This window comes from Ostrea edulis, chromosome 2 (genome assembly GCF_947568905.1).
Source record: "Ostrea edulis chromosome 2, xbOstEdul1.1, whole genome shotgun sequence".
Lineage (NCBI taxonomy): Eukaryota > Metazoa > Mollusca > Bivalvia > Ostreida > Ostreidae > Ostrea > Ostrea edulis.
The window spans coordinates 107,734,925-107,745,800 of NC_079165.1; the positions used below are offsets into that span (position 1 = coordinate 107,734,925).

At 34.8% G+C, this 10,876-nt stretch overlaps 1 protein-coding gene across 10 annotated transcripts in view; it reads right to left on the bottom strand.

The window, feature by feature from the left end:
* The window catches only part of LOC125678769 (uncharacterized), a 167,369-nt gene that overhangs the window by 19,845 nt on the left and 136,648 nt on the right, over positions 1–10,876 (bottom strand). For all 10 annotated transcript variants that reach the window (XM_056156011.1, XM_056156010.1, XM_056156016.1 and 7 more), the window contains exons 5-7: positions 8,209–8,448; positions 7,437–7,535; positions 6,191–6,289 (exon numbers count right to left, since the gene is read on the bottom strand). In XM_056156011.1, coding sequence (XP_056011986.1) covers positions 6,191–6,289; positions 7,437–7,535; positions 8,209–8,448 — 438 coding nt within the window. The remainder of the gene's footprint in view (positions 1–6,190; positions 6,290–7,436; positions 7,536–8,208; positions 8,449–10,876) is intronic.

Genomic DNA, 10,876 nt, shown 5'->3' on the forward strand with positions numbered 1-10,876 from the left:
ACTGAGAGTTTTTTTTAAAAAAAAGTAACTAATTCAGTCATCCCACTTTCCCTTTTATCAAAGATCAACATATATCTTATCATTAAACAAAACAAAGCAGATCCTAAATATTTGTTATAAAAGTATACATCTATAAATCATGGGCTGGGCTTGTGCTGATCTCTCTCTGGAACCTCCTAACTGCCATGAAATTGTCACAAAACCTCAGCGTCGACACATAATGTAAGACCCAGCACCTAAATAACCAATTTCAAATTTTCATCATTTTTGAAGGAACAGGAAAATAAAGATGATTCCACTTGTAAAGAATTAGCCCCAATAAAATGGAACAGCCTGCTGACCTATGCAATTCTGTAGGCCTGTTTTAAATTAAGAAATAAGTGAGCTGGACTTCCTACTAACTTTGACCTAATAAATATCATACTTCCTACTAACTTTGACCTAATAAATATCATACTTCCTACTAATTTCGACCTAATAAATATAATAAATTTAGCAGTAGAAAATAATGTAATGAAATCTGTTAGAAGTTACACCTATTTGTTGATGAATATTCCTCACACTGAACAAATGATCACAAAAAAGCTTTTCCTAAATTCAGTCACAACAATTCAATCATGATGATATGGAGTCACAACAACCATCTTTTGAAAAAGAGATTTTATAATGAAGTCCTGAAGCTTCAATTCTTCATAACCCTACAAATACATCAAAACAAACATCCCACACATTCAACCTTTCACTTTGAGATGCTGCAACAAACTTGTTCTGGGGAAGATTCAAAGTCCTGATGTCATGATTTGATTACACGGGATCAGGTGCCGAGGAGGAGTAAGCACCCCCTGTCGAACGCATACATGCATCATCATATTCTGTATATTACCATTTGTTCTTTACCTATTCATCCAAGAGCCATTTTCTTAGCAAAAAATTAAATAAAAACCCTGAAATCTACCTGTGAGGATACTTGAGAAATTTGAGAGTTAATTGAGAAATTGAATGTTTTTCTTCAGAAAATGTAAGCCTGTAAAACTTAGTACATGTGCACCCCAACTTCTGCCTTGTCACAATATTGTGGATTCATCAACATTACCATTACAATAAAGAGGAAAAGGGTGGAAAGCTGACATTCTGGATAAATTCATTTTATCTATAATCATTTTGAATACCACAATACCTATACTTAAATTCTGTTCATTCTGAAGAGGAAAAAGAACTATGTTAACCAAATCTGCACCATGAAATGACAACCAAATTTGGAAAAGTTAAGACAAGCAACAGAAGAGATACACAGAGGCTCGACATCAGAGTAGTGGATTGTCCAGACCTCTGAATTCAGGGCGACATCAGAGTTGTGGACTGTCCAGACCTCTGAATTCAGGGCGACATCAGAGTTGTGGACTGTCCAGACCTCTGAATAGAGTGATGTAGAATGGGGAATTCGATAGAAGTGGAATCATTTGTCAAAAAGAAATCATTATAAATGTCACAGGATCTTCTAATCATTATAAATGTCACAGGATCTTCTAAAAATACAGAATTCTTATTCTTGTCTTAACATTATCTGTGTTAACAAGCAAACCTTTATAAAATACACTGCATTTATCTTATTTTATCTTGTACTGACTAACAATATTTAGAGTCTACAATGCAGTCAAACAAACTTTTAGGTGTGCTAATGGTGCACGAGATATTATCAGTATGAATTATTTGTCAATTTCTGTGAGTGATATAAAGCACCCTGTGACACAAACAATTCAAAGAGGTTCAATTTTAATTGATTTAATTAAAGCTTTAAACTTAATATCAAAATTTAAAAATTATTCCATTTAAGAATAACTAAAAATCTACAATCAAAATGTTTATGACACAAGACTTTCATATTCATTATACAAAGGAATGGTGTGCCGCCTCTGGTTGAATCTGGATAGTAGAGACAGAAGGACAACAGAGAGATTTTGATCAGGAAAGCCATCTTGAACACAGTCCTGAGTAATTTAGCCTGCCACTCAGATGAGCTAAAAATGAACTCAGTCTATACACATCTCATCATCTCATGTCAAAGAATTGCAGTAACATGCACAGTGCACTTAAAGGTGCCTTTTACCTGCCGACATTGCTATGTTTTAATGCCGTAAACTAGACATCACTTCTGACTTATTACATTTGCAGAAATATAAGAAATGAAATTCCATACACCTTAACGAATAAGTACTGGTGTTACAAAACAAGAGTGTGAGATGTTAAGGAAGAGTGGCTATAATGAGGGTACACAAAACTGGAGTAGTTATAGCAGAAAACCGGATCTGTAAACAGTGTGGTGGTATATAAAAACAAAGGACTCCATTAACAGGAGGTGAGTAAGAGTAATACCTACAACATTAGATGAATCGGACCTCATGTTCATTTTGATCATGTTCACTTTGATCGTGTTCACCTTTTATTTTCAGTACGGAGTTCATGATGATGATGATGATGAATGGGAGACAGGCCATGATTCACCGGGGAGGGAAAAAAAAAGAAACGAAGCAAAGACGAATTAGAACCACAATTATACATACATGTTCATAGATAAACATGTGAACGGACACAACCGAAGTCGTCAACAATTAACACAACAATCATAACGAATAACGAGTCAATGTGAGTGAAAAATATAATGTGAAGGATAATTTAGAATATGATAACTGAACATGATGGATTGCAAATGAAATGAGATACCCAAAATAAAGATTTCACTGGTATGTCGTAACTGTAACTTCATCTTTTTTAAAATTGCTTTCCAAACTCACAAATAAGAGGTCGTGTGATTACAATACATCATACACTATATTCACACTATATTCTGTGAGTGTCTCATCATTGTGATTGCAGAATTATACTACAGACAGTTAAATTCTATGATCACAAACCAAACATGATAGTTTATCAATGACTCATTCATTATAATCATTCCAAAACATTTATCATTCGGTGATCACAACATTTTCTCAATAAATACACAATTTACACATACGGATAGAAATGATAGGTAAAACACAATTAAGTGTAAAACAAGCATATAGGGAAGATGCATCCGAAACAGAAAGCTCTTCAGAACCTGAATCACCAGGCTCGAGAAACTCATGGCAATCAAAAGCAATGGTGGTTGTTTTGAAATTTGGATTGCTCCTAAGTTTTTTGAGGTTAGCAGAGGAACATTTGTTCTAAGTATGGTGACTAGGGATGCAATCATTTTGGAGAAAAAGCAATTTACTCTTAGCCAATCAAAACACTGGTGATTATAGTTGAATTTTGATTGCTCCAAAAAGTCACCTAACTTCTGCGTGACAATTAGAAGAAATATCAAATCAAGTGACTGCAAATGCAGTCATTCCGAAGAAGATAAAAAATGTTAAAACAGTTTACAGATGTCGACTTCAGACGATGGCTGTAGAATCTGAAAAGTCAGTTTTTTTCCATTTATGGTTATCATGAAGACATTGGTGAATCAATATATATATATATATATATATATATATATTTACTAGCTGTTTGTAATCTAACAAGAGACATGCTCAGGGAAACATGATGCGACAGATTTTTAAATCGTTTCACTAAGTCTAGGAAGAATTTATCATCTCGTGTTCGTGGGCACCTTCTTTACCATTTCCTTTTTCCTGTTCTGACAGACCTGTATACAAAATAGACACACATGTAGGAACCATGATGTTCTTTTAAAAATCTACGGATTTGATTTAACTGAATCCTAATTTAGAGGAATCAAAAACAATTCTCTAACAACTGTCATGAATTTCTACGCCCACGATACAAAACGGATCTATCAAAGTTTGATTAATCAAAATGATTCAAAAATCACAAATTGCAGAATTTTTTAGCATTAGGGATCTTGACCTTCAAAACACTGGGTAATCTAACGTTTCCTAATAAATATCTATTATAATTTTTGTTTCAATCACTACATGCAATCAATTGAATTTTAGTGATACAGATTTTCTAACGACACAGCAATGTCAGTTCTTTATTACATTAACATGCATTTTTTTTCTTATTTACGTATTTATTCACTCTGACGATCGAGAAACAAACTTTATAAACCTGTAAGAATATCTCTCGTAGGTATTTCGATGTTGATTTTCTCATTTGGAGGAAACTAGACAACACTGATGAAATTAAATCCATGTATCTGAGTGGCTGACCACTGCACGACTACGCCCTCTCACAACCTTGTACTGCTGATCACACAACATTAAAACTCCAGTCGTAACTGTGCCTTACACGGCTGATCACATGAGGATCAAACTCGGGTTGTAACCATGAGATACAAGTGTGCGAACCAAGGTGTTTTAGTAACCCAAATTAATGAGGATGATCTTAACAACCATTCAGTAAAATGACAGTAACAGATTGATGAATAGATTTACACTTCTTAATTCGTAAAACAAATTACACACTTATTTTTTTCCAGGCCTTTGTATGAATGATAAAAACCTACACTAATAACCCTATTAACCCTGATGGTCATGGTGTTGATTTTTTGTAACATACTTCAGGTAATGTCCCTGGCCACATAGCCTGCACAGTAATTTCATGGTCATGGTGTTGTTGTTTTCGTAACATAATTCAGGTGATGTCCATGACCACATAGCCCAACCTGTACAATAATTTCTACCTTCAACAGATCACATCAATTCTAGAAAATCCTCCTCACACAGTTTTGTGGTACACACACATGTAATGGGTATAAGTTGATGTCTGAAGGGTCCCCCTTAATCCTGTGCCCCCCCCCACCCCCCATCCCTACCGAGGCTCTATGATGAAATATCTATGTCAAGGCCATCTCAAGGTGACCTTGTAAACCCATGCATTTGATGAATACTAACAAAAACTTGCAGCTGTGACATTGTGCTTGTATGGGACTGGTAAGATTCCAACAGGTACGTGATTCTATGGACACCGATACCGGGTAATAATTTGACTCTCATCACAAGAGAACTATTTCATTTCTTATCATGCTTAACAATTAGTTGTTAAATGTGACATAGAAAAATAACTAGGTTGAGATGAAAACCCATATTGGGCAAGACAGTATTTTTCAGTGTCACGAGGCTATAACTTGATTGTAATAAATCTATTTAACTGAAGACTGTCTCAAAGCATTCAGTATTAAGTTTATGGTGATAATGATTAAAACAGTCATTGTATTTGTGCATTTAAAAATCAGTGAGTTTGGTTTAGATGCCACATTAACTTAATTCCTTTGACATGACACCCATTGCTGAAAATTGGGCACCCAATAATACAACATCACATGATGCAGCCCATCATTACACCTCCTAAAATTCAGTCTGATGCGGATACGAATTTCGAAGTTGTACGGGACTTGTAAGGGAAACTTAAGGTCATCCTACTATCCATGTGACAATAATGAAGATTGTAAATATCTTGGATGATCTGTGAAAAAAACTGTAAGGCATCTGTATGACTGCTGCCGGCCGGTCATAATAATTTTGTGATGCTGGGTATCCTCTAGTCACTGGTTCTATAATACACTGCGAGACCTTAGAATTGGCACTGAGAGCTGCCAATGAATGATACAAAAATGAAACCCTGAGATTTTGACTATTTTCCATGATATTTAGAACTGTAGTCAGGCACTGTGTATCCACAGCCAAATGTGTTTTTCACGGGTGTCTATTTGCTTTTCAGCTTTAAATGTTTTGTCATTTTTTTCACATCAGAGCCATGATGACATGGTTAACCACGGCTGACTAAAGATTCTACAATGTATGGCTGATGATCGAAGGATTTTAACATTTTGCAACATAAATGTCTGTAATTTTCATCGTTCATGGCCGAAACTTGAATTATGTTCCACCATGGTGTACCACCTAGGCTGATCATCGCCGATAGAAATTAAGGACGACCATGGTTAATATAACCACGGATTTATCACCAAATCAGAGTATTTTCATACTTAGATTTTAAGCTGGTTTTTTTTGGTTCATCAGTCTTGTAGAGAGTAAGTGTGAATGGTTATAGAGAAAGGGTCTAGTATTTGTTCCTGATATGGCTGATCTGTGCGAGTGTGTAATAAACCACTAAATTTAAAATATCAGTGTTCGAGTTTACAGACTGGAGACACATTTTATGAACTAGCTGTTAATTGAGATGATGTTTTGATACTCACCCTTTTCTGGTACACAGGGCCAGTGTGGATAGACAGACACAATGAAGATCACCACAAGTACTACTCCACACACAATGCTCAGAACAAGAGCTAGGATACCTGAAACAAAGGACATTCCTCACATCACGACACACTTACCACTTTTCCACAGGACTAGTAAACTACTTATTAATGATATTCTGATAGTCCGGGACAAAATTTAATAGCCTCCAGCTACCGGACTAGCGTTAGTGTCGAACCCTGCTGACATTACATTAAATGCAAATACGCAATTTCTCACGTGTGTGCGACATCATAGCTATTTATGATCGCATTGTATCCTACAAGACAGTTTTATTTCTCATACATAAATGCTATTTAAAAACAAGATGTCCATGGCCACATCACTCATCTAAGTTACATAGGCCCTGCTGTTGTTCAATTGTTGCATTTTTAAGATTTTGTGAAAATCTTTATCCCCATGAAATTTTTTTAACCAATATCGTGGCCCTAACTTAGCCCCAAAGGTCACAAATCATGCTTTGAAATATAAGGTCTTGATATAAGGAATCTATGCAAAAAATATGAAAGTCCTCCCCTTACTCTGAGTTCTATTCTTAAAAGTAGGTCAAAATCCAAAGTCAAAGCTTCAAGGTCAAAGACCTAAAGTACCAAAAGAAAGGGTTTGTCACATGAAATGCATACATGTTATATGAAAGATGTATCAATCACCATTAAAAAATATGAGCAATTTTGATATCTAGGTCAAACTCCAAGGTCAAGGTTACAAGGTCAAAGATCATGGTTTGAAATGTAAGATCTTGCCAAAAGGAATCTATATACAAAATATGAAAAGTAACCTTACTTTAAACAGTTCACAAGGTATCGCCTAGATTAGGTTTTCTTAAAAATAGTTCAAACTCCAAAGTCAACATCACCAGGTGTAAACAGCAAAAGTCAAATTGTCACAAGAAATGCGCTATGACATATGAAATATGAGTGCCCTATCAGTATCACTTGCTCTAAAGGCTATGAAACCTAGAATAATTTCCCTGTTCTGCATATCTAATATTCAGCAACAGTATAAAACACAAATGCTTTCGTTCATTTAGGGCCTCAAGTTGATAAAAAACAGAAACAATTTAGGGAGAAATGGTTAAATCCTACATTACATGAACATGCATTGGAGATGACACATTATGCTATACGATTAACTTTCAATCTAAATGTTAAAACTGTTAATTTTTTATACTACATGTATACATACACATTCCACTCTCCAGGCCAAGTCCAAAAGCAATGATTATTCCAATGACGGCAGCCAAAACGGTGAGTACAACAACTGAGGCAACATTTTTCATTGTGACTGAAACAAACAAAAAAATCTAGTACATCATCAGTTGACCATTTGTTACCTTACGTGAGATTATATAGTGACCTTGACCTTTTGATCTCAAGAGTGAAAGGTCATGCTTTTGAGACAGACACTGAGTCCCTGACATCCACAATTAATTTATACATAGTTGGAAAGCAGCAGTTTTTTTTTTAAAACTGTTGACATTAAAATTGGTCATTTTAACAAGTTTTTATGTATTTTCATTATTTTTTTGAATGAAATTGAGTGAATTTCTGATGTTGACCTATGAAATTGAGTGATTTTTTGATGTTGACCTATGAAATTGAGTGATTTTCTGATGTTGACCTATACAAGGTCATCAGTGCACTGATGGATTGTCACATACCTACTCGACACTGATCAATTCATCCATTGTGGGACGGAGCATATCAAATTATTCGAAATTAACCTTTTGGTGCAGATTTCAATGTCAACAATGCCTTTTATGGACCAGATATAAATTTTGATTTATGTAACTTTAGTCTTTAATGTCATGGACATTAACTAAGAGTCATGACAAAGCACAGGTCACCATAAACAAAATGTGGGTCAAGTTTGAGGATTAATCTGTTTATGTATTATGACACACAATAAATAATCTCCGTGTCATGAGAACAAACTTGACACTTAATGGACTTATTACCTGATTCTTTAGAACCTTTACACAATGGATCTGTGTACAACGGACACACGGCCATGCAGAACTTATTATCAGATGGACAGCAGTCACAGCTCTTATTCATCGAACCCTCCTTGAGTTTTCCATCTTTATCAGTATAGCAAGCCACAACAATTACGATGATGGTACCAAGCAGGGTGATCAAGAGGACCGGCAAAAAGGCGTACAGGAAAAGAGGGCACTTGTCCTCTGTTCCTGGTGCAACTGCAAAGTAATACATAGTCTTGATTATAAATGTGAAACAGCTACTCAGTAACATCATGTTCATGCTCTTGTTCGACAGCAATGAAATACTCAGTAACGCTCTGTTAAACTGAACACAAGACTAGTGTAAAAATGAGAGAGCCATGAGCCACATGTCAGCATGCATATCATCTGACAAACTATTCTTATTTTGTTTCTACTGAATAGATTAAACAAATTTCTTACTACCAAACATAAGAAACCAGCAAACTTTTGATAATACCAGATACAGTTATTCTTGAAAAGATCTTCATAAGAAACCACCGAGGGTACTTTCATCATTTTGCTATCATTTCCATGAGTGTTCATATAAAAAAGATTTCCATATTTTCTTCCCTTAAAAAAGGGAGGGGGGCCATAATCCGAACAAATTTTCATCGTTTTCCACATAATACTTTTTGTAAAGTCGGGGTAAAACTTACTCATTGATTCTGGTAAAAAATTGATTCAAAGCACACAACCATGTTTTCACTACTTTCCCTTCAAAAGGGGTGCGACCCTTTCAATTGAACAAACTCAAATGAGCACCCTGATATTTATGATCTTGATTTGAACAAAATGGAATCAACACTCGGGCACGAGTGGACTCAGGACCCGGCCCTGACATAATGAGGATGAACAAACATTTACAGTCTTAGCAGGATATATCCCTGTGAACTCAAAATAAAAGACACCACAGGGTCGTCCACTTCTACTTCAGATAATTTATTGAAAGTAGATATTAACGGTAAACTAACAACTCAACTTTATGACAAACAGGATGATTTCAGCTTCTCCATCGTCAACTTCCCATATCTATGTAGCAATATTCCATTATTACCTGCATATGGTGTTTATGATATCTCAACTGATTTGATATGCAAGAGCTTCTTCTGCATGATCAGTTTTTAAATCTAGGATGGCTACTGACAAACAAGTTGATGGTACAGGGGTTTCAACAGTCTCATTTAAATTCCAAGTCAGCATTTCGCAAATTCTATGGTCGTTATGATGATCTAGTTTATTTGCCAATACAACCTATAATGTGGGTCAAATGCTGTCTGACGTGTTTCATACCGATTTTTAGGCTGCCCTTGGCACACTGATTTTGACTATATGGATAACTCTGTTTAACTAGAAATTCTTATTCAAATATTTTGTATATACCCAGGGCAAAAACAGAATATTATAGAAGATCTTTCAGCATTTCAGGGAGCACAGTGTGGAATGCCTTGAGTCAAAACATAAGAAACTCAACGAGTGTTGCGTGTTTTAAGAGAAATTATCTTAGAGATTATCACCATACTTTTTAAGCTTCATTTTGTATTCTATTTATCTTACATTCATAATTATTTCTTAAGTTTATATGTATTCTACTTCTTTTAATCTGTGTTTATTTTACTAATATCTGTCTGTATGTATGTTATATGCAGGACCATATTGAAAACTAGCGTTATCGCTAAATATGTAATCCTGGTTAAATAAAGGTCTTATTATTATTATTACCTGATCAAGACATTGGGCTAACGGTAGGTGTGACCGGTCAACAGGGGATGCTTACTCTTCCTGGACACCTGATCCCACCTCTGGTAAATCTGATTGAATCCTCTGATAATTTTAGATTTTTGCACATTGATCATTATTTCTGTCACACTTTAACTGCTCATATTTTCCATTTAGATTTCTTGGAAATTTTAAAATTTGGAGAAAAAGATACAAGTAAACAATAAAATGTTTTTCTTTGTTGTTTTAACAAGTGATGAAGTTTAGCAAGCATTGCAGATAAAAATTCAAAACCCATATGTTAATTTTTTTCTGCATTGATTGCTTCTGCATCACAATAAAACAACAATTAAATATATCTTATTGTTTATATCTATATGTATTTTTAAAAAAAATATACACTAGATTTAAGTACTAGCTAAAATATTATATTGTTGACCCTTTCATTACTTTAAACGGAACAGCTAATGCACTCCTTGACCTTGACAACACTTCATATAATTTATTTAATAATGATTACACGGACATGTAGTACTAAGCACCAGATCAAACTAGCTCGCAACAAACATGTATTCATTGTCACATATGAAAGCAATGTCAATTTCAAAAGAAATATAAGAGCAAAGATTTAGTGAATGCAAATATAATGACATGATTTTTAGAAATAAGGTTGGCTATTGCATCATATGTGAGAGAAGAAAAGATTTCCTCCATTTTTTTCTAAAGAAAATGTTAGGAGATGGTTATGATGCCAACTAAATTGATGGTCATCACCAGTGTCTGTGATATATTCTGCAATTTGATTTACATTATGCCATCGCATGACGTGTCATGTTGAGATTGACCACGAGATGCATTTTAATTTGAAAATCATGTCTCTTCAGCGATTCTTAAAATCATGTTTAAA